We start from the raw sequence: 23,507 nt of genomic DNA on the forward strand, positions 1-23,507 counted from the left end.
GTGTGCAACGTGTGTGTGTGTGTGTGTGCGTGCCTGCGTGCGCGCGTGCACGTGTGCACGTGTGCAAGTATGTGTGTGTGTGTGTGTGTGTGTGTGTGTGTGTGTGTGTGTGTGTGTGTGTGTGTGTGTGTGTGTCATGCGTGTGTGTGTGTTTTCCACTGCTTGGATAGTTGTGTGTCCATACTAATGGTGTCAGACAGCTGCCATGTGGCTGGCCCTTCGTGTCTGGAGCTGGATGGATGTATAGATAGACTGAAGAAGGTAGAGACAGATGGGGAGGTGAGAGAGAGAGAGAGAGAGAGAGAGAGAGAGAGAGAGAGAGAGAGAGAGAGAGAGAGAGAGAGAGAGAGAGAGAGAGAGAGAGAGAGAGAGAGAGAGAGAGAGAGAGAGAGAGAAGGTGACTGATTGAGTGAGAGAAAGAGATTAGAAGGGAAGGAGGAGAATAGAGAAGTGCAGAGTGAAGTCAAAGTCGGAGAGGGAGAAAGGAGGAGATAGGAACCCAGAGAGGAGGGAGGGATGGATGGATGGAGAGAGAGAGGAGAGGAAGGAGGTAGGAACCAAGAGAGAGAGAGAGAGAGAGAGAGGGATGGAGAGGGAGGGGAGAGAGGGAGGGGAGAGAGGGAGAGAAGGGAGGAGGTAGGAACAGACAGAGGGACAGAGAGAGAGAGAGAGAGAGAGGGAGAGAAGGGAAGAGGTTGGAACTGAGAGAGGAGGCAAGGGGGGATGGAGAGAGCGAGGGGGGAGGGATGGAGAGAGAAGGGAGGTAGGAACCGAGAGCGGGAGAGAGAGAGGAGGGAGGAAGGAAGAGAAAGAGGAGAGAGAGGAGGTAGGAACAGAGAGAGAGGGGGGAGGGGGGAGTGAAGGACATGTCACGGGAGGAACAAAGCAGATGAAGTGTGAAGAGGGAGAGATGAGAGGGAGGGAGGGAGGAGAGAGAGAGAGAGAGACGGATGGAGAGGGAGAGGCAGATAAAGAGTGGGAGAATGAAGGACATACCACATGAGGAACAGAGCAGGTGAAGAAGTGGAAGAGAGCGAGAGGTAGAGAGACAGACAGACAGACAGACGGAGGGATGGAGGTGGGGGTGGTGAGAGAGAGAGAGAGAGAGAGAGGATGAGAGTGCTGTCCTGCTGGGTGCAAGTGCTCCTGGGTTACCGTGGACACGAGTGGAGCCTGGTGCCGTCCCACACAGCCTCAGTAGATGCCAACACTACAGTACTATACAGCACAATACTGTACAGCGCATGTTGCATATAGCAATGGATGCTTTTTAGCTATTTTATTGTGGTGCAAACATAATGACTCAGTTATGTAATAATAATGTAATGTTTCTACGGTGTGTCTCTCAGCCTTCTCTGATATGGACCTGAAGCCATATGGTCGCTCAGTGGCTTGGATGAAGCACAGTAGCAAAGGTGGCGGCCGCGGGTAAGGGCACACTGCTGACACACACACACACACACACACACACACACACACACACACACACACACACACACACACACACACACACACACACACACACACACACACACACACACAATCACGCGCACACACACACACACACACACACACACACACACACACACACACACACACACACATACAGGAAACATACAGCTGGTGGTCAATATGCAAATGTGTTAAAAAAAAAAAAAAAAAAGCCATCTGGTGTTTGGGTGGCTTTTGGATCCTGAAAGTGACTGACATGATGACTGTGCCTGGTTTGATGGATGACACAGCGCTCTTGCGTCATAGTTAATACCTGGTAGCGGTAGAAATGTGACCGCGATGCGAGCCAGAGTGATTTCATTGAAGAATGAAAGGCAATCGAAAAAGTCTACATTTACATTTGCAGGGAAATATATTCCATAAGAAGACTTTGGGAAAATAACAGTGCCTCCCTTGGTATAACACGGTTAACAATAGGGGTGTAATAATCTATATTTATCCATGCATCGATTCTAGTATCGACAATAACTGTATCCCTGGCTCCTGCCCAATGCCCTAGCTCCATAACATAATAGATGTGGAAAAGTTATTGGAAAAAATAGAATCGTATCGTATCGAAAATAATTGAATCGCTGCCTTAAGAAATCTATATCGAATCGTATCGTCATAGAGGCTATGATTTACACCCCTAATTAACAGGCTCAATTCACATGCAAACAACACACAGTTTCTGGCCGTACAACTGACAGGGTGTGTTATACATCACCTATAATGTCCCACCTGGTGCTCACAGTGCTGTCTCCTTCCTCTCCAGTAGAGGGCAGTCTAGCAGGAGGAGAGGTCGCTCGGAGCACAGCAGAGACACCAACTACATTCCCCGTGGGGCGGCGGACACTGAGGTGTGCAGAGTCTGTGGAGCACAGTCTGAGCAGGTGAGGATGGCTGAGGTAGCGTGGTCCATGACAGTGGTTGAACCCCAAAGGAAAAGGATATAAAGGTCCGCAACACTGTGTGATGCTCCCAAACAAAGTTTAATGGCACTACGCTTCGGTCTCTCGTTCGTTCATCAAAGTTGCAAAGGTGCCATTAAACTTTGTTTGAGAGCATCCAACAGTGTTGCGGACCATTGTAAACACAACCCCTTCACCTTCCTGCACGAGATGCTTACGTCATACTCGCTGACCTTTTAGATGCATAATGTAGATAGATGGTTAATGGGGAACTTGATTTTTGTTATTTTTATCACACATATGAGTTAAATGCTTTCTCATTTATTTAACATTTATTTCCCATGAATCCCCTTAAAAGTCCCCCTGGTTGGGAACCACTTTTTCTGGGAGCAGTTTGTTCCTTGCTTACTTTGCTAGTATAATGGCGATAGTACCCATGTTGAAAAACATGAGGGTTATGTGTGGTCGTGAAAGACAGCAGAACACATGTAGCACGTTGACTTTGTCCTCTGGTACTTACGGCCTCATCATATCCCTTATTGATGATCCCTTGTTTGTCCCTTATCCACCCCGCCCCCCTCTCTCTCTCTTCCCGCCCTCTCTCTCTGCCCCCCGTCTCACTCTCTCTCTCTCTCTCTCTCTCTCTCTCTCTCTCTCTCTCTCTCTCTCTCTCTCTCTCTCTCTGTCCATCTCCCTCTCTCGTATTGCAGTGCTGTGTCTGTGAGGGCTATGATGAGAAGTACGGTGGCCTGGTGGGCAAGACTGCCAGGGGGAGAGCAGTAGACGGAGACCGCAGGTATACAGCAGAGCCCAGCAGGTCCAGAGCCTCTCTCAGGAAGGGGACATCCACACATCGCCCCCCCCGCCCCTAAGGGAACATGACTCAACTATAAACTAAATAAACTATATGAAATTATTATGTCAATATGAAACATGCTGACGCAACTGTTCACCGCCTCTTATTACAATAATAATAATAGAATTGCATTAGAATAATAATAGAATTAAAGTGAGATACAGTAAGTGAGTCTTATGGCCTGTTTCTCATACAGTGCTTTAGGTGAAACTGGCGTCAGTGCCTTTGCCTATTTTGATCGTATCGCTCAGCATGTACAGTAATTTCAAAAACAGTAAAGCATAAAACAAGAAAACAAGTCGCGCTCAACAGGGTAGTAATCGTGCTCTTAAAAAGGTAATATTTTCCAGTTTTATTGCTGTTTTCATGTCCTCTCCTGAGGGAGTAGAATGCCCCCTGCTGAATAAGAAACTGCAGAGTGTTGGTATGTTATAAGGGAACGAACTCATTGATTATTTATTTTGACAGAACTACAAACCCTTTGCTCTTGATGGTGGTCATTCGCCTTTTCCAAGTGGTCATTGTACACAAATATTTCCTGTTTGAACATTAAAATGCTCATTCAAAGTCAACGGGACTTTCCAGCATTCCAAAAAAACATGAAGAGTAATGGGAGAGCTTATTCCCAAAACAGCACATGCATAACCATTTTAAAGGTGCACTGTGTAGAATGGTGGCCAGAATGGGTACTGCAACTATGTTGCTCATTGAATCTGTCCTGCCTATTGCCAAATTTGATCGTTTTGTGAATATTTACTTAATAATAAATCAATATTTATTAGTATAACCAAAGTACTGTAAGTTTTGCAGCAAAAAAATGGAAATAGAGGCCCTGTGGACATCTCAGCAAAGTTAAGATCAGTGAGGCTGCAGTCTGCACAGAGGCTTTAGGTTGAGAATATATGGAGTTCCTTTGGCACTGTAGATGGCGGTAGAGCACACCTTATTCAAGCCATCACCAAATGCCATAGAAAGAGAAGAAGAAGGGGACATCGCCCCCAAGGGGTGCATTCCAATATGCGACCTTGCGTCCTCCACTTGTGCTTGTGGCCTCGTCCCGCCTCCTGGCCCCTCCTCCATGTAGAAAACAATTAAGTTTCCCCGCTGTCAGCCTAGCCAAAACAATTTTTGGGGAACTATTCTACATTCACCATCCAGTTTGCAAATGAGAAAATTACTTTGCAATTGAGCTCTTGCAAGATATTGAAATATAATGCTTTTGTCAGTGATATCATGACATATTACTTCCTGGTACGAGGCCACAAGCACAAGTGGAGGACGCAAGGTCGCATATTGGAACGCTCCCTAGGAGACCGACCTCAAGCACACTCCTTTGCATTGGGTGGCTGGAGTTTGAATCATCTTACACATCTTACTCTTTGGAGGCTACTGTACAGTACAGGTACGTTAAGGAAGAACCTTACCACGGGCTGTGGTGGCCCGACACGTCACGGAAATAAAAATGGATTAAAAAGGAGCTCATTGGTCTGCGGTTCTTCCTTACCCTACAAGCATAGGCGTACCCAGGGGTGGGCCTGGGTGGGCCTGGGCCCGCCCACTTGACATCCAAGCCCGCCCCATTCACACTTTACAGTCAACTGTTGCCTCATTGAGCTATAATTAATGGCATAGTACTGAGCGATAATTAATCATTTTGTCAACAGTCTGGTTCGTCTTCTGTGATTTCTATGATTTCAATTTCAAAGTATCATTTTTGAGCGCGATATTATAATATCTACCTACACGCTTTCGGGTTGGGCCCGTCCAATTTTTTCTGGGACCACCTGTTTTATTATTTCTGCCTACGCCCCTGCCTACAAGAACTTTACATTTTGACCCTGCACCTGGCAATAAGAAATTGGATGTACGTGAGATCTGATTGGATTGCTGTACAGTCCAGACCTGCCATTGGTGGATTTTTGTTGAGCAGTACTCCGGGCAGTCACCTGCGGCCTCCTCGACCAACGTGTTTTTACTATCCCACAGCAAACTTGTTGAGGTGTGTCATCGCACAGCTTCTATGGCCCAGTGCTGGAGGCCTGGAGATTGTTCACAGTATTAAGGACAAAGCATTTTGCCTCGGAGGATCTTCTGTTCTCCAACACCTTCTGGCACAACAGTGTTAGTCAACTCGTTGTAAAAACTAGGGTAACAAAGTTTGGGAACCTAATTGATCTCAGGGAGAGGAGAATTTTTTGTGAAGAAGTGGTGTGTGGATGAAGGGGTGTGATCAGTTAATCAGGGTAGTTTCTTTTGGTAATGGGGAGTCTCTCCTATGTGTATTGCAGGGAGAAGGTGAGGTCGGGGGAAGTGGACGGACGCTTCATGGGCAGTGTGCACTGCAGGTCCTCTGTGGCTCAGAAGAAACGGCAAGATGATGGTGAGCTCCCCTCTCTCCTCTCCACTGTCTTCTACTCTTCTCCACTGTCCTCTCCTCCTCTCCTCTCCTGGCCTCGCCTTGCCTCTCTCCTCTCTCTTTCCTCGCTCCTGCTTCATGATGGTGCGCTCTCCTCTCCTCTCCTCTCCACCCCTCTCCTCTCATCACATCTCCCCTCCTCTCTTCTCTCCTCTCCACCCCTTTCCTCTCCTCTCCTCTCCTCTCATCTCCACCCCTCTCCTCTCTCCTCCTCTCCTCTCCTCTCCTCTCCTCTCCACCCCTCTCCTCTCCTCTCCTCTCCACCCCTCTCCTCTCCTCTCCTCTCCTCTCCTCTCCTCTCCTCTCTCTTTTCTATCTCTCTCTTCATGATGGTGAGATGTTCAAAGCTGTACATCCTGTATTTGTGTCCTCCTTACTGCTGTGAAGGTTGTGCACCATGTGATTGGATCTAGGTCATGAAACCTTGGTAGCCTACATACTGTACTGCAAACAAGCCATCTAGCCATCTGTTACCTACTCTAGAAAAGGGAGAAGTGAATGCACATCCATTTCCTATACAGTAGATGTTCTCTGATGCAGAAAGGGTTCTATATAGCTGTAAGTTTGATAACAATTCCTGTTGTTCCACTCATACTCATTGCTATGTGATGATATATAAAAATGCTACAATGAACAGGAAAAACACTAAAGTGGAATGATAGAGGAGTAAAGTTACTTGGAAATAACAACCCATTTTATTTTAATAAAGTTTCATTCTGAATAACTTCAATGTTATTGTGAATTGTTGTACATGGTGTTTTTCGAAGCGGAATTCATTTTAATTCTTCCTTTTATTCTGTATTAATTTGAGTTAGAGTAAGAATTAAATGTCCCATCTAAACGACACCGTTGTAGAATTAGCAATCAGAGATGGCATCTTGACCTCCTGCCTAATGCCAGATACCCATGAGGATGTGTGTTTGGCGCCACCCACAGGTGATCTCAAACACTGCAACAGACAGACAGGCTCATTGCAACATACCTGGTCCAACATACTCGGTAGGGGCAAGTAATAAATGACCCAGGGTGCGCTGGGAAAAAAAACTGAAGACAAGCACTGAATTGCTGGCGCCTTTTATCTCCCAAATGGCCCTCGACATGTAGCCAGGACTTTGAGCTTGTAGCCCGGAGTCGTATGTTAAATCATCATCTCAAATTTCTAATATTATATGGTTTTTCCGGTGTGTGTGTGTGTGTGTGCGTGCGTGTGCGTGCGTGCGCATGTGTGCGTGCGCGTGCTTGTGCGTGCGTGTGCGTGTGTGTGTGTGTGTGTGAAGGCCCTGACGCGTATGGAGAGACGTCGTCCGAGAGTTCGTACTCCACGACCTCGAGTCCCCAGCACCTCCTGCACCACGCCAGCCTGCAGAGCGAGGACGAGGACGACCGGGAGGATTACCATGACGACGGAGGTTAGACCTGATTTATCATGGACGCTCTTTTCGGTCTTCTTTAAAGATAGATCCGTTGTTTTTCTGTCCTTTATCACTACCCCTATTTTTTTTTCCTTTTTCCCTTTCTCAGTAGTCATAATAACGTGTACTCCATTAAGTTTCAGCTAAGTGACCAGTAATGCACTGACAAACACATTTGCATGATTTTTTAATGAATGGACATTCTTTTCTGTCTTCCCCGATTAACTCTTTAGTATAGCTGAGAGCCTCTGTTTTAACCTTATTGTCACAAAAAAGGAGAGAGTCCGCATACTTCAGGTCTTTTTTGTGAAAAGCTTTGTATGCGGATTGTCTTTTTTTATATATACACTGTGTGCAGAATTATTAGGCAAACATGTTTTTTGACCATATTGTCCATTTTATGCGTATTTTCTGCCACCAACCTTTATGAACATGAAAACCTATTGGATTTAAGCATTCCAGATCATGCATATGTGTATAATAAGATGGGGGTGTGATCAAAGGAGCCCAACACCCAATATCCGGTGTGCATAATTATTAGGCAACTTTGCTTTCTCCTGGGAAAATGGGCCACAAAATAGATCTAACAAACTCTGAAAAGTCTATAAACAATTTTGAAGTCTTCCAGAGGGATGTGGCTCTCTTGAAATTGGCAAGACGTTGGTAACGTTAGCACAGAAGTATCAAATGCACCGTTGCAAAGTCATCAGTCTCACATGAAATGTCACTGCCAAAAATTTGAAGAATTTAAGGTGAAACTACAAGAAAATTATTACCCTGCAGTGCTATCATATTCCAGAATGCAAACTTACATCAGGTGTCCAGAAGAACAGGTTGTTGAGCACTCAGAGACATAGCAAAGGTAAGAAGGGATGACACCAGACAACCATTTAACAAGTTAATTAAGTCAAGACTGGGTCAAGAAATACCCTAGGACAGAGTTTTTAAAGGTATTATGGACTGGTGAAAGTGACTATTGACAGACAGGGTGGATGAGCCCATAGCTGGATCTGTGAGGGAAAAGTTTGCAACTTTCAAGAAGACAATGGTATTTATGCAGTATTCTGCTGGCATTTGAGTAGAACTCAGGAACTCATCTGAGTGTGCACATTACCGATCTAGCCATGGGCTCATCGATCTGGTCCATTAACAGTCACTTTCACAAGTTCATAAAACCATTGACAAAATTGTCTAAAGACCTTTCTTGACCCAGTCTTGACTGCATTTCTTGTTGAGTGGTCTTCAGGTTTCAACCTATTTTACCTTGGTCATGTCTCTGAGTGCTGAATACAATGTTCTTGTGGACACACAATGTAGGTTTCAGTTCTGGGATATAACAGCACTGCAGGGTAATCATTTTGTGATAGTTTGACCTTCAATTCTTCTCAATCCGGCAGTTACTTTGTGAGCACAATGCATGTGACACTGATGACTTCGTAATGGTGCATTAGACGGATATGACCAATATCTGGGCAATTTCAAGACAGCCACATCCCTCTGGAAGACTTCAAAATTGTTTATAGACTTTTCAGAGTTTGTTAGATCTCCTTTGTGGCCTATTTTCCCAGAGGAAAACAAAGTTGCCTAATAATTATGCACACTAATTTTGCCCTGATATAGGGTATTGGGCCCCTCCGATCACACTGTCTCTTATTATACCAATATGCATGACCTGGAATGCTTAAATCCAATAGGTGTTCATGTCCATAGAGGTTGGTGGCGGACAATATGCATATAATGGACAATATGGTCAAAAAACATGTTTGCCTAATAATTCTGCACACAGTGTATATATACAGTGCCCTCCATAATTATTGGCACCCCTGGTTGAGATGTGTTTTTTAGCTTCCAATTATTTTATTTTTTTTCTAAATAATATGGGACCTTAATGGAAAAAAAGAGAAAAATCCAACCTTCAATACAAGTGCATTTATTCAGTGGGGAAAAAATCCCACATAAAGAAATAATTATTTGACATCAAATAATGTGTGTCACAATTATTAGCACCCCTGGTGTTAATATTTTGTACAACCCCCTTTTGCCAACAAAACGGCACCTAATCTTCTCCTATAATGTTTCACAAGATGGGAAAAGACAGAAAGAGGGATCTTCAGCCATTCCTCTTTGCAGAATCTCTCTAAATCATCCAGAGACCTGGGTCCTCTCCTCTGTACTCTCCTCTTCAGCTCACCCCACAGGTTCTCAATGGGGTTGAGGTCAGGGGACTGAGATGGCCATGGGAGGAGCTTGATTTTGTGTCTGGTGAACCATTTCTGTGTAGATTTGGCCATAAGTTTAGGGTCATTGTCTTGCTGAAAGACCCAGTGATGACCCAGCTTCAGCTTTCGGGCAGAGGGCAACAGATTTTGATTTAAAATGTCCTGGTATTTCAAAGCATTCATGATGCCATGCACCCTAACAAGGTTCCCAGGGCCTTTGGAAGCGAAACAGCCCCACAGCATCACTGACCCACCCCCATACTTCACAGTGGGTATGAGGTGCTTTTCAGCATGCGCATCTTTCGTGGTACGCCAGACCCACTTAGAGTGTTTGTTGCCAAAAAGCTCAATCTTGGTCTCATCTGACCAAAGCACACAGTCCCAGTTGAAGCCCCAATACCGCTTGGCGAACTCCAGACGCTTGCATTTATGATTGTGAGTGAGGAAAGGTTTTCTCCGTGCATGCCTCCCAAACAGCTTGTTGGCGTGTAGACAGCGCCTGATGGTTGATTTGGAGACTTTGTGACCCCAGGATGCTACCATTTGTTGTAATTTTGTAACAGTGAGCTTTGGAGATCTTTTGATTTCTCTTACCATCCTCCTCACTGTGCGTGGTGGCAAAATAAACGTGGGTCCTCGTCCAGGCTTGTTTACCACTGTTCCAGTTGTTTTGAACTTCTTAATTATTCCTCTCACAGTGGATATGGGCAGCTGCAGTTGAGTGGCAATCTTCTTGTAGCCTCTGCCTGACCTGTGAAGGTCGACGCACATCTGCCTCACTTGTATGCTGTGTTCCTTTGTCTTTCCCATGTTTAAGAGTGGATAAGAGAAATGGCCTCGGTGTCACGTCATATTTATACCCCAGGGAAACAGGAAGTGATGAATTACTAATTAAATGTTCCTACATACTCTGGTAAACTTTGTAAACTACTGTAGAAATGATAGAAATGCTTCAATTATATTTATTTCCTGGGAATTGTTAAGGGTGCCAATAATTGTGGAACAGGTGATTTAATGAAAAATAATTATTTTTTAGTCAGGGATTTTTTTATTTTCTTACAATTCATTTGAGTTGAAGGCTACATTTTTCTACAATTTCCAGTGTGACAGTATTCTTCTGCAATAAACACTGAATTTATTTTAAGGCTTTTAACACATCTCAACCAGGAGTGCCAATAATTATGGAGGGCACTCTAGTAGTTGTCTCTGAATCCTGTGCCTTCTAAACAGATAAGGTGTGAGCCTTCACCACTAACCTTATTGTCACAGGTAATGACAAAACGGTAATGACCAAGATACAGATTCTAGGAGTTATTCAGTCTAACTATGGTTTCCTGAAAGGCCTATTCAGACTTCCCTTGAGTACTTAGTAGGGGGGGCCTCTAAAATACATTTGTCCTGGGTCCAGCCAAAGCTGTCAGCGGCCCTGTGAGTGGTCATGGTGATGTTGTGGCGTTCAGAGGGAAGAGCAGGAAGCCACTGAAGGTGCAGTAGCTATTGCCACTATCGTAGAGCCTTAAGCCTCCTAGCAGCATCATGTTCACCGTATCTCCCTTCTCCAGCTGCAGAGTCAGGCCACTGGACAGATAGGTGGGGCGTCCATCGGTGTCGTACTCAGCCAGCTGCATGAGCTTCTCTCCATTCTTATGCATCCTGATGTACATGAAGTGTGAGGCTAGATCATCCCTAACCGTGAACCTGAAGTAGTACACGCCCCTGACTGGAGCTGTGAAGAAGCCAGTCGTACTGCTGTAAGCCTCTCCTACATTGGTGATGACTCTCTTGAACGCTAAGTTCAGGTCATCACTCCCAGCCTCTGTGTATCCATCTCCGGATTCCCTCAGAGCTGCTGAGAAGGCCACCTTGGGTGCTGCTTTGATCTCTTTCTCCAGATTCTCTACTTCTGTCTCGGTGGCTGCCAGTCTTGTCTTTACTGCTGTCAGCTATGCCTCTTGTGCTGCATTTTCCTTCTTCAGATCATCTACCTCCGTCTTCATTTCTGCTTTGGTGTCCTGCAGTGCCCTCTCCAGAGCCTCCACCTTACTCTCACTGACCACAATCCTTCCTTTCACTGCTTTATTTTCTGCCTCCAGCGCCTCAATCTTACTCTCACTGACTGACAGTCTTTGTTTCATTGCTACATTATCTGCCTCACTGACTGCCAGCCTTTCTTTCAATGCTTTATTGTCGGCCTCCAGTACCTCCACCTTGGTCTCACTGACTGCCAGCCTTTGTTTCATTGCCACATTATCTGCCTCCAAAACCTTAACGTCGTCTCGAGTATGTCGTAGTGTTACTCTCAGCTCCACCAGCATGTCTCTGAGTTCCTTCAGCTCAGTAGAGGCGTCAGTGCCGTGGCTCTCTGTCTGGACTCCACACATGGAGAGCAGCAGCACCAGCAGTGAGATGGCAGCCTTCATCTCCAAGTCACTGTAAATAAAAACAGATTCTGAGTGGCTTACACTGTGGAAATAATCATTACTGACCTGCTAACTAAAATGTAAAAATATTGAGTGGAGGCTATGCTAAGCATACCCATAAGTGCACATTTTAGGTTCTTGAAAAGGTAGTCGGTGCCCCCATGTGGTGTGAATGAGGTAGTGTTCTGTTTAACCAGGTGCACCTATCTACCTACACTATGCTAAGCATACCTAGAAGTGCACATTTTAGGTTCTTTATTCAGAAAAAATGTCCACATAAATCAGGCAGGGGCATGACCCACCAATCTGTGTGTGGCGATTCAAAAAAGCAGATCTCTCTCTCTGTCTCTCTCTCTCTCTCTCTGTCTCTCTCTCTCTCCCTCTCCCTCTCTGTCTCTCTCTCCCTCTCTATCTCTCTCTCTCTCTCTCTCTCTCTCTCTCTCCCAAATGGCATTCATACAGGAATACTTCATTAAAATGAGATTGACAAAAAATGTTTTTTCATATTTTTTAACAAACCCAGTTATTCACATTTTAAAACTGCCAAGTGTAAGAAACACTGATCTTACCTTTAAGAGTAAGAACACATCAGTCACTGGTGTCTTTAGCAGCAATACTGATGGTAGAAGTCTGTGCAACAACAGCAATAGTGTCTGTGACGTAGTCTGCGTAATCATCACCCTCTTTTTTTAAGGAATGTAAACACGTTTGGAGAGACCTTCGGCCCGGGGAGGCCGATCACCAATATTGATTATGTTACCGATTGTTGAAAGTTTGGCGAAAATACAATACTCATTTTGTTGAAAATCAATTATGTTTTCATGAATAAACAAAATCCAGGTAGTGATCAAGGGGTCTGTTACACATGTGTGCATTTGTTTCGAAGGTTTAATATTAATTGAATGTGCAATATCCCCAATGCATCTTTGCTCATTAAAGTACAATCTACTCCAAGAATTTTGACATATACTCACCTTTGTAAAGACACTGCTATTATTTTGAGCACTACTGTATGTACATTTGTTTTGAATTGTATTATACGTATATCATAATCTTTTTTTATTGAATTTTCCTCTGAATCCTGCACCTTCTAAACAGCTTGTTGATTTTGTCTCCTCCTTGCATACATACAGACAGCAAGTCAGACACGGACGGGCAGGACACGGGAACCCTTAGAGCTCGTCCTGCCAAAGGCATCAACGGGCAGATGAACCCCACCACCACCCCTCTGCCCCCGGCGCTGGAAAAGCACTCCACCATCACCCAGGACACCACCTCCTCCAAGGGGAACCCCAATTCCACCGAGCCGTCGGCAGTCGTGCACCTCCCCTCTGCCACCCCCTCCTCCTCCTCCTCCTCCTTGTCCTCTGCGGAGGAGCGCTTCTCCTCTGCAACCTCCGCGACCTCGGCTAATGATGCCACACTGTCTGCACTACCGTCAACTACAGGAACAGCAGCCCCGGGTCAGAGTTCGGGTTCAGGTTCGGGTTTGGGTTTGGGCTCAGGTCAGAGTTCTGGTTCAGGTTTCAGTCCTGCTTTGGGCTCAGGTTCCCTATCGTCCCTGCAACCCACCCCGTCCCCTCCTCTCTCCTCGTCGTCATTGTCGTTGGCGTCATCGGTGGCATCGCACCCGTCCCCGTCCTTGCCCCCGTCCCTGCCCCTGCCCCTTGGGGTGCCCACGCGAGCCCCCAGCACCGTGCCCCCAGCGCCCAGCCCTGCCCTCACCCATAGCACAGCACACAGTGATGCCACCGCCAGCACCAGCGCCACCGCCACCACCTCCCACCTGAACTGCAGCGTTGGCTTTGCCAACTATGTGCCCAAGCTACCGGGCAACTCCAGTTCCGGCTCCGGTTCCGGCTCCAGCTCCAGCGCCCCCGCCACCCCCACCGCCGGCATGCCCCCCACCCCCATCGGCATGGGTATGGGTATGGGTATGGGTATGGGCAGTGTCACCCCTCCCACTGCCATGCCCCAGCCACAGTCTCAGCAGCAGCAGCAGCAGTCCAATATGCAGCAACAACAACAACAGCAGCAGGGTAATATGCAGCAGCAATGCGCTGCATGTGGATGCGGTGGCGGCTGTAGCAACAACAGTGGAGGAGGTGGGATGAGTGGACCAGGTGTAGGAGGAGGTGGTGTAGGAGGAGGTGGGATGAGTGGACCAGGTGTAGGAGGAGGCGTAAGTGGGGTAAGTGGGGGAGTAGGAGGAGGCGGTCACCAGGTAACGACGGGCTACTTCCTGCCTCCGCAGCCGCAGCTGACGGCTCGCCAGATGTACAGCGCGCCGCCGCCGCCGCTCTCCTTCCTGCACATGCCGCCTCTCCGCGGCAACAGCTACCCGCCCAATGCCGGCGTCCCACCCCAGGCCCACCAGAACAGCCCCGCCCACTCTACCGCTGTCGTCGCCGGGAAACCCCCCACAGTAGGGGCCCAGCATCAGCACCAGCATCAGCACCAGGCGGCGCGGCCCTTCTACCTGCACATGGGGGTGCCCCACTCTGCGCCCCCACCGCACCCAGGCTACCCCGCCACCCGGCCCCTGCAGCTGCACCACTCGGCCCACTCGGAGCACCTGCTGGCGGCCCAGTCGGCCGGCTATGGCCTGGCGCAGATCCCGGCCTTCAACCGGTTCTTCGCGCCCATCTTCTCCTCCGTCGCCATGATGCCCGGCGGTGGGGCTCCTGGGCCTCTGTCTTCTGCTCCCGGGGGGGGAGGGGTGAAGAAGGCGGCCAACGTGTCCTGCTACAACTGCGGCATGAGCGGCCATTACGCGCAGGAGTGCAAGCAGACCGCGGCAGACGGCGGGCAGCCAGGTAATGGCGGCGGCGGCAGCAGTCGCGGTGCCTGTTAGCGCTGCTAGCCTTTAGCGCTGTGAGCTTTAGCGCTGCTAACCTTAACATTACCACCACCAGGAGGTGGCGATGAAGATGATATCTTATGTCACTATTACTGTGTGTGTCTCTTAGCCAGACATACTGACCCTCCCTTATGTGTGTGTGTGTGTGTGTGTGTGTGTGGTGTTTGTGTGTGTTTGCTTGAATGCGGGCGTACCTGTGTGCCTCTGTGGTGGTTGGTCATGTGAACGTGTGTCTGCATGTGCGTATGTATGTGTGCATGTTGTGTGTTTAAGTGTGTGTGTGTGTGTGTGTGTGTGTGTGTGTGTGTGTGTGTGTGTGTGTGTGTGTGTGTGTGCGTCTGTCTGCATGTGTGTGCATGTGTATGTGTTGCAGGTGGCTTCCGGCTGAAGTACCTTCCTACCCAATTTTCTGAAGCACTAGACAAAATTGACTGACAGCATGGGGGACCATGGACTTGTCCTTTGCTCTCCGGCTTCCCTGTGGCCCGTGGTCTGGGTTGTTTGGCTGGTTGTTTATTAACAGAAACAAACGGAAGAACATTTGTTTGAGTTGGAATGTGGGCAAGTTGCGAGTTTAATGGATGTGCCTCAAACGTTCAAAGGCTAATGCAGGGAAAGGAAAAGGAAATGCACACACAGAAAGAAAATGTAAACGATGAAAGCACTCCAGGTCACAGACAATAATTTAATGGAGTTGGGTTGCGAGTGCAACTGTGATTTGCGCTACTTTTATTTTTATTCCTGTCTCAGCCACTACTTTTTAAGTTTCAGTTTTTAGTTTAATAAGGCTGATATTTCTGGTATACTTCCTTTTTTATTTTTCCTCTGTGATTTTTGGTTCTGCACTTAAAAAATTCTCCTTGGTTTTATAAAACTTGACGGAAACTTGAGAGCTGTACAGTAAGCTGTACATTTTCAAAGGTTTTAAAGAGAAGGTCTATGTTGATAATATTATAGACGTTTCTCACGAAATTGTCTCAATTCGTTGTTTTCCGACAAACTCCTGAAGAGCAGCTGAATTCAATGTTAAGAAAATGTTCAAAAGAAAACAAAAAATGTGAATGTTTAAAAGAGAAAAAAAGAGGATACAAGTTGAAAGAACTCTTCTGATTTGTTGGTGCATGGTGAAGAAACCTTACAGTTGTTTTAATTTATGTGGTGGTTGCATTACAAGCCTGTATTCATATTTCATTGAAAAGCTCTGAATGTACGGTAAGCAGTATTTCCGTTGGCTTGATCGTTGTCCTGTCACGTGATGTGAATTGTTTTAAGTTCATAATCATGATTCAGACAGGTAGTGTTGCACTGCTGTTATTCGTTCGTTTGTTTTTAATGTTCATTTTTGTATTATTGTTTTTATTTTTATTTTTTTAAGTATATAAAGCACTATGGTAACATGCTCAGCCTAACTTGATGGTTATGTCAGGTCCTTAAGTGCACTGAGAGTATAACCTGTACTGGGGTGCGTTTTTCGAAACCGTAGTTGCAATTTCCCATTGGCAACTACCCAAGTTGCTAACTGGCTAGCAACTACGCTTTCGAGAAACGCACCCCTGATCTGTCCACTGTGTTGTTTGATTACGTACCTCTGCCAAGGAGGCTGTTTTCAGTAGCGTTGGTTTGTCTGTGTCTGTTTGTCTATCAGCAGGTTAACTCAAATTTGTTGGAAATGATAAAGTGGTTTTTGTGGTGATTCGAATTGCTATCCGGATCCAGGAATATTTAAAAAGATTCTTCATTGCGAATTTTGACATTCCAACTCCACAACAACTAGGCAGAAAAACTTGGGGGGAAAAAATATTGTGTAACATAGTCAAATGTTCTATCAAACAGCTTCCTTGGCGAAGGTCTGCACTATGAGTGCATTTCTAGTTTGGGATGACTTTGGAGACGTCTGTGTAATGTGGTGGTGTAACCACCAGAGGGTGATGTTAAAATGACCCGCTTGAGCTTGAATACACACACAGCACTGGTAGTATAAGTAGTCTTGAGTGTGGGAGCTCTGTTCAAAGTGTGTTTCTATGGTATATGCAAAGTTTCATATGACTGACCGACCGTATGCAGCCTGGGGGTGTTAAAAGTCGTATTGACACCTCATTTCCCTCCTTTTTGTGGACTGATGGTGTGTTTATTTCAACATACTATACTTCTGCCTAACTAACGTTCAGGTGTTGTGGGTATTGAGCATGCTTAAGCTAAGCTGTATACTCTTAGAGTTGGGACATACTGTGGGACATGTGAAGTTTAGTGGCTGAAGGCAAAGACTTCAGGTCAGAAATTCTTGTTATTTCTTTATTACAGGTCTGTTGAAGTCTACTAAACACATCTCCAAAGGTGAATTCTACCTTATCAACAATATGTTGATCATTTCAATCAATATTGAATAATTTGTCAAGATAGTTGTTATGCCGGCTTGGATTTTGGCAAGAACTTAAATATGACGTCACATTGGTTTGATGTTGATATGATATGATGATAGGACTCTGTACCCTCAGTTCGTAACAGCTAATAGGTATGAGATCTGTCAAATAATGGAAGGAAATAGGCAGAAAATCGACTCCATTTTATAAGATGAAATATTAAAAGCAGTCAGAACTGACGAAGAAATCTAATGAAAGGCTAATGGGACAAAGACCGATGATACAGTACGAGGGTGAGAAGGAGTGGACACATGAGTTTCTGCTCATGAGTGATAATGATGTAGTGCAGTGGTCTCCAAATGGCGGCCCGTGCGCGGCCCAGATCCGGCTCGGGCATGGCAAACATTTGGCCCGCCATGAGGTTGGAACAAATGAAAACCTCAAATGGAAACCTCAAACCTCACAAGAAAACGTTCAAACCTCACAGATGGCTCCAATCTGTGTGCTATCAGTGAGGCCCTCCGCCTCATTTGCCGCTACATAATTTGAGGGAAAGTAATTGCAGACCACTGATGTAGTGCATATATCTGTACTAGTGTAGTGGAGGATAGAGAAAGTAACAGGAAAACGGGAGGAACTGCAAGAGGGGGTGAAGGAGAGGCAGATCTAACATGTGTACTCATCTCTGACCACAATCACACAAGAGGTACAGCTGCAGTAGTGTAACTGTTGTACACACACACACACACACACACACACACACACACACTTTCTACATTGCTCTATCTATTTTGGTGATTAGAACGGTAAAACACTTCAAACTGCTTATGTACCTGTATTCAATTTTCAGTGTTTTTTTTCCTCCTCTTTGCATATACCATAAAATAGACTTGTTATTCCAGCACTACGTTAGAAAGGATAGAAGAGACTGCTTAGTGTCCCAAGTGTTTTCTTTTTTTTTGTGTTAAGCTGTGTGTTTCCATGTCATACACTTACATTTCTTCTTCCAGCGGAACAAATATTGTGTCCTGGACAAGCAAAAACCTTCTATGTGTTGATGGACTATTGAAGTGAACCCCTTATTTGAATGGCTATTATATAAGGAAGTATGATGGTTGTGAAACTCATGTTTACCAGCATGCTGTATGGCTACGTTCAGTGTTTTTGTCGAATGTACACGATGATGTGGTGGGATTATCTGTTCAATTGCCACTTCCGTAAATGATGCAGTGTAAACACTTTTGTATCGTCGTCAGACTTCTACTTTAATTTTATTTTTGTTTCTTTTTGGGGGTTTTATTTGTTTGTTTGTTATTGTTTTGTTCTCTGGAGACCTTGCTTAAACTGCCAAAGCAGAAACTGAGGGGGGTGGTGGTGAGAAACATACTTTTTTATAATATATGCAAAACAGATAATAAAGAAAAAAAATATTTTGTATTGGTTTTCCATGAAGGGATCATGTTTTTGACTTGTTTTATGTACAAAAGAGAAAAAAATCTTTAAAAGACAAAAAACGCACAGACCCTCTAGAGCTGTCCCAAGGAGGTGGACGGAGGGCAGGGCTGGACTTAGTGAGAAATGGGGCCCGGGCACTTCTGGATTAAAGGGGCCCCTCATAATTAGCGGCGCAGAACTGACTGACCGGTGGGTGGGCCCCACACCCTCATGGGCCCCTATTTTCAGAACTGTTTTAAAAAAAAGATACGTACATTTCTGAAAATAGGGGCCCACGAAGGTGTGGGGCCCACTGGGAAATGCCCGCTATGCCAGATGGGCAGTTCAGCTCTGACTGAGGGCGAGGACCCAGTCCCATCCTGCACTTACGCAGCTACTCGAGGCGTTTGCTATTCTTCTTTAAAGAGATACCTGTGCCGTATACATGAGGTAAATTGTTACCCTGGTTTTGTGTTTACTGTTTAATATCTTAAACGTTGCTATTTACTGGAAAGTTCAGATATATTTCTAGAGAGCAATTTGCATTTTAAGCAAATTTATCTTTATCTTGAGTTATCAGCAATAAATATTGAAAAAAAAAAAAAAAACATATCCCCAAGCGTCATGTTGTCCTTTTGTTACTGCCCCAACAGTTAAATTATTAATTAAAAAACATCTTTGTTCCCATCTAATTTTGATTGTTTGATTGATTGGTACCACAGCCCAATGGTCCCACAATTTCCTGCTGTTACCACACTTAAAATATATATATACCTGTATATATATATGTTCCAGAGCTCCATGTTCCCAAACAAAGAACATTTATTTTGCACCGCCATAGAACATAGGAGCTAAATGTGAATAGATTCTGAGAAATGTGGGAACATGGAGCAGCAGGAATATGCTATGGGACCAATGGTCCTAATAATGTGAAAAGTCTTAGTGATGTGGGACCATAGACACACTCCCAACCAGTGTGCCCTGCAGAGCATCTGTTAGTCAAGGTGGGTGGGGAATCAGCCAACTTCCCAACATGGGAAAAGTGAAAGAGTTGTCAAAGGATGTCTGGGACAAGCAGGCCTGGAATTTTGTCATTTTAAGGGCAAGGCCACTTGGCCTTTTGAGTTGTCAAACTTTCAAGGGCACAAAAGCCAATGCACCAAGGCCATAACAGTGGTTGGTAAGTTGGTCTTTTCTAGCAGTAAAATCAAATGTAACCAGCATTTCCACAGGGTCGCTGGTGTTAATTCAGAGCGAATGCAGTGTGAAGTACAAGATTGTAAGAAGGGTAGGGTGACCATGTTCGTGATAGGACATGTTTTTGGACGGGGGGTTTGGGGTTCCTCCCCCAAGAAAATGTGTGATTCTTAGATGCAATTTCATGCATTTTAATGCATTTTAATCAATTAGGTGCCTGGCTTAGTCAGAGAGGGCATCAAGGCCACTGTGGCCTTATGGCAGATATTTTTTTCAAGGGCACAAGGCCAAAGTGGGAGGGCACGAGGGCCCTCATGGCCCTCACGAATTTCCTGCCCTGGGGACAAGATTTTAAACATGAACATGACTGAAATTGGCTACAAAACAGCAAGCAAGAAACTGGATATTAAGTAGCCAAGTGTTTGGTGCTTTTCTTCCAAAATTTAAGAAATACAAAATGACCATCAATCATCCTGTCTGGGAGTCCATACAAGATTTGACCTTGTGATGGTTCAATAATCATGTGAACAATGAGAAAGCACCCTAGAACTGCACTTGAGTAATTAGACAATGATCTCAAGGCAGCTGTGACATCAATCACTAAGAAAAAAACTATTGGTAACATATAACCCTAATGGCAAGGAAAATTCTGCAGTGCACGTATGGTAATATTGTTTAAGAAGGAACCTGTGCAGGCCCACCTCTGGTTTGCCAATGAACATCAGACTGGTGTTGGATATAGCCTCTATGTGAGGTGCTGTGGAAGAAAATTGGTGAATTGAATGGTCTCTACCTCAGAGGGTGGACTCATCAATCAGGCCCAGTCATAGGCCTATCAAATCAGAACAAAAGTTGTCCAAACGGATGTAATTGCTGTTGATGAAGAGTCATTATTTGCTCAAGAATGTACAAAAGACGGTAAACCTAAATATAGCAATACAATCAATACATACGCACTGTACATCTTGATGATAATTTTCTGCAAATAGTCACCAGAACAGACAATACAGGGGTGCATTCCTCAAAAGCATAGTTGCTAACTACGGTAGCTAAGCCTACTTTGTTGGTTGCAATGCAATATCCCATTGGCAACTACCCAAGTTGCTAACTGCTAAAAGCTATGCTTTCGAGAAATGCACCCCACAGTTGCAACCCAAAATTCTGCCCTGAGATGTTTCTATAGCAGACCTACAACAAGTTCCCCTGAGGGCTACTGACCTCTCTCCCTTTTTATCCTCTCACGTCCTCGCTGCCCCTTCTAGCATTTTCCATTTCCTCAGCCAATCATCGTCTCGCATGACGTCATTGAAACTTTCAATCATGATTTTGCTTCTGGTCTAGATTATAAGAAATACATAAATATCTTGCCTATTTGAATCCACATATTTAGCATAGGGTAGGGGTGTCAAATGAGGGGGAATCAAATCTCTAGGCCTCAAATGTTGATATTTTTTTTTTACAAACTATTTCAGTTATGCAGGACATTGAAATCATAAAATCAATGGAATTATTTCGGCAAAGGACTTTCAGTACTGCATTGCTTTCTACACATTCAACGTGCTTTTAAAAACACATGCTGAAAAGATGAGGCTATGGTAGAATACTGAAAACGTTAAGGTAATGTTACGATGATGCTACTAGCATGGCCCGCTTGCAGTCACATGGGTGGTATGCAGCCCCTGAACCAAAATGAGTTTGACACTCCTGGCATTGGGCAATCATTTCTCCTGGTTTCTTTACATCTCACACAGGGCATACAAACAATCAACAGGTTTAGAGACGTGTAAATAGTACAGTCGCTTTCAACTTTTCTGGAGCCAAAAGGCACACATTTTCAAAGACGAAAATGGCAAAGCACATCACCAATAATTGTAAATGTTAACAAAGATAACAATACAAATAACTGTTACAAATAAGAAAAATAACACCCCAATGCCTAATGAACACTGTACAGTCATTCTATAATTTTTACGTCACACCGGATGATCTCTCACAGCACACTAGTGTTGTGTTAGAAAGTTGGTTAGGAAAAAAAACGCTGACTTTGTAGCACAAATGCTTCTGGTTGAAACCTTTTGATCTCTTCACTCACGCACACATTCAGTACTTTTAAAATCAGGTCTTGAAAAAATGGTTGAAAGCAGTAAAAAAAAAATTACATTTGTTTTTTGTGTCCTTAATGCCATAATAGCATGTTTTGTTGTTATATATTTTATTATTAATTCTTATCATCTTCCTTTTCAACGACAATTGCGCATAGGGCAACGAAAAATGCCCTTATGGTTAGGCCTAGGCCTACAGTATGATTTGGCTCAATTGTATGGTTTTCACAGTCTGTCAAATAACATTAAATTAGACTTAAACTTTTCCACTTGTCACCTACACAAGTTTTAACAAACAGACTGCAGCTGCATTGTGGCTTTTCTCGAAAGTGATGGCGTTGTGGTTTTATCATGTCTACCAACACCGCTTTGCCTGGTGCACGGAGATGTCTTGTTGTCTAAAAAACAGAATCTTGTCTGAAAACAATTCGTAGCCTATGTCTGAGTGTCTGCTCGACAGTAAGCTACGTGACTTGCGGTCTGAAGTGTTGTTCTTAATCATTGACAGTATATATCTACTGTCAATGTTCGTAATGAAGGCCCTACAATAAGTTCAGTAATTTTCTACCTGCCTTAACTTCTGATAATCTTATTTAGCCTATGTCTGTTTGTACACCCTTTCACATTGTCAGCACAAAGTTGGCCTGTTCTGTTTTCTTTCATATAGCCTACAACAAGTTTTTGTTCTTTTTCTATATGTGCTTCATACATGCAATTGAACTCTTTTTACACCATTCATCATCCAGAAATCAGCACAGAACTGGAGTCAGATGAAACCAAAATCAACACTACTGTATGTATTTTATCTTTTATAGGCCTGTCTTTTATTGTGCCATTATTATACATTTGTTATTATGTCTTTCATTATTTCTTATGTCTTTCTTTTTGTCAATGATTCTGAAGCACTTTGAGGTCCTTGTTATGACTGCTCTGCACCTTTGTGGTAAATGCACGTAGTGTTGCTCGGCAACACAATAAAGATTACTAGTTTCGTTTCAGTGAATTCCCACCCCCCACCCTATCAGAGGCAAGTTTGTGACGTCAAAATGTTCAAGTCAAACTGTTCAGTGTGTGCAAATTAATCAAACTGGAGAATATGGAGAAGGGACAGGGAGGATACTTAGTTTGGGGTATGTAGTTTTTTCATGCGACTTAAATTACACCTTAATATATCAGGATAGTTATGTGGACATCCTAATACTTAAATACATTTTTTCATTTGCTGGTCAAGTTTTATAAGCTAAACTATTTAGTAGATCTGAACAATTGATCATTTCAAAAACAATCGAAACAGATATCATCTAAGGCTTATCATCTAAGCATATAGGCTAATTGATCATACCCTATCTGTTTGCGCTTAAAGGGTTTATGAAACGAAAACAAAGTAAAGGAATTGGACCATTTCCAGGACAGATTCTGACAGTTCTAAGCCTTGTGAATAAAATGGGATATTGTCTGGGTGATATTTTGTCCTAAAAGTCATGTTAAAACGTTCCCAAAAAGTGTTATGTTCGGGTTTTTTTGGTGACATGCAAATTTTATGCAAATGATATGCGTGACATAAAGGGGGAAGTTCACCTCATTCCACCTTGTTCAGATCAATGGCGGCTAGTACCAAACCAAAGCGCAGTGTCAAGCAGTGTGTTGCTGGAGGGCCGAACGGTGCCAGCTGCAAAAATGGCTACTTGACAGAAGGAATATCTTTGCACAAGTTCCCTTCTGTGAAGAATGATGGAACTGTGGCCAACTGTGGAGAAGGCTAAAACAAGGGCTCTGTGGATCCAATTCGTACGCAGGCACCGGTGTGGCAGCTTTTGTGATATGCACCG

The 23,507-nt window shown here is 44.5% G+C and overlaps 1 protein-coding gene across 1 annotated transcript in view; it reads left to right on the forward strand.

Annotated features, from left to right (window-relative positions):
- zcchc2 (zinc finger, CCHC domain containing 2) overlaps nucleotides 1–18,978 on the forward strand; it is a 65,383-nt gene extending 46,405 nt beyond the window's left edge. Inside the window, exons 8-14 of the mRNA XM_063219920.1 lie at nucleotides 1,350–1,428; nucleotides 2,267–2,384; nucleotides 3,113–3,270; nucleotides 5,526–5,638; nucleotides 6,952–7,083; nucleotides 12,859–14,541; nucleotides 14,959–18,978. Coding sequence (XP_063075990.1) covers nucleotides 1,350–1,428; nucleotides 2,267–2,384; nucleotides 3,113–3,270; nucleotides 5,526–5,638; nucleotides 6,952–7,083; nucleotides 12,859–14,541; nucleotides 14,959–15,020 — 2,345 coding nt within the window. The 3' untranslated portion in view covers nucleotides 15,021–18,978. The remainder of the gene's footprint in view (nucleotides 1–1,349; nucleotides 1,429–2,266; nucleotides 2,385–3,112; nucleotides 3,271–5,525; nucleotides 5,639–6,951; nucleotides 7,084–12,858; nucleotides 14,542–14,958) is intronic.
- The last annotated feature ends 4,529 nt before the right edge of the window (nucleotides 18,979–23,507 follow it).

This window comes from Engraulis encrasicolus, chromosome 16 (assembly GCF_034702125.1).
Source record: "Engraulis encrasicolus isolate BLACKSEA-1 chromosome 16, IST_EnEncr_1.0, whole genome shotgun sequence".
NCBI classification, from domain to species: Eukaryota; Metazoa; Chordata; class Actinopteri; order Clupeiformes; family Engraulidae; genus Engraulis; species Engraulis encrasicolus.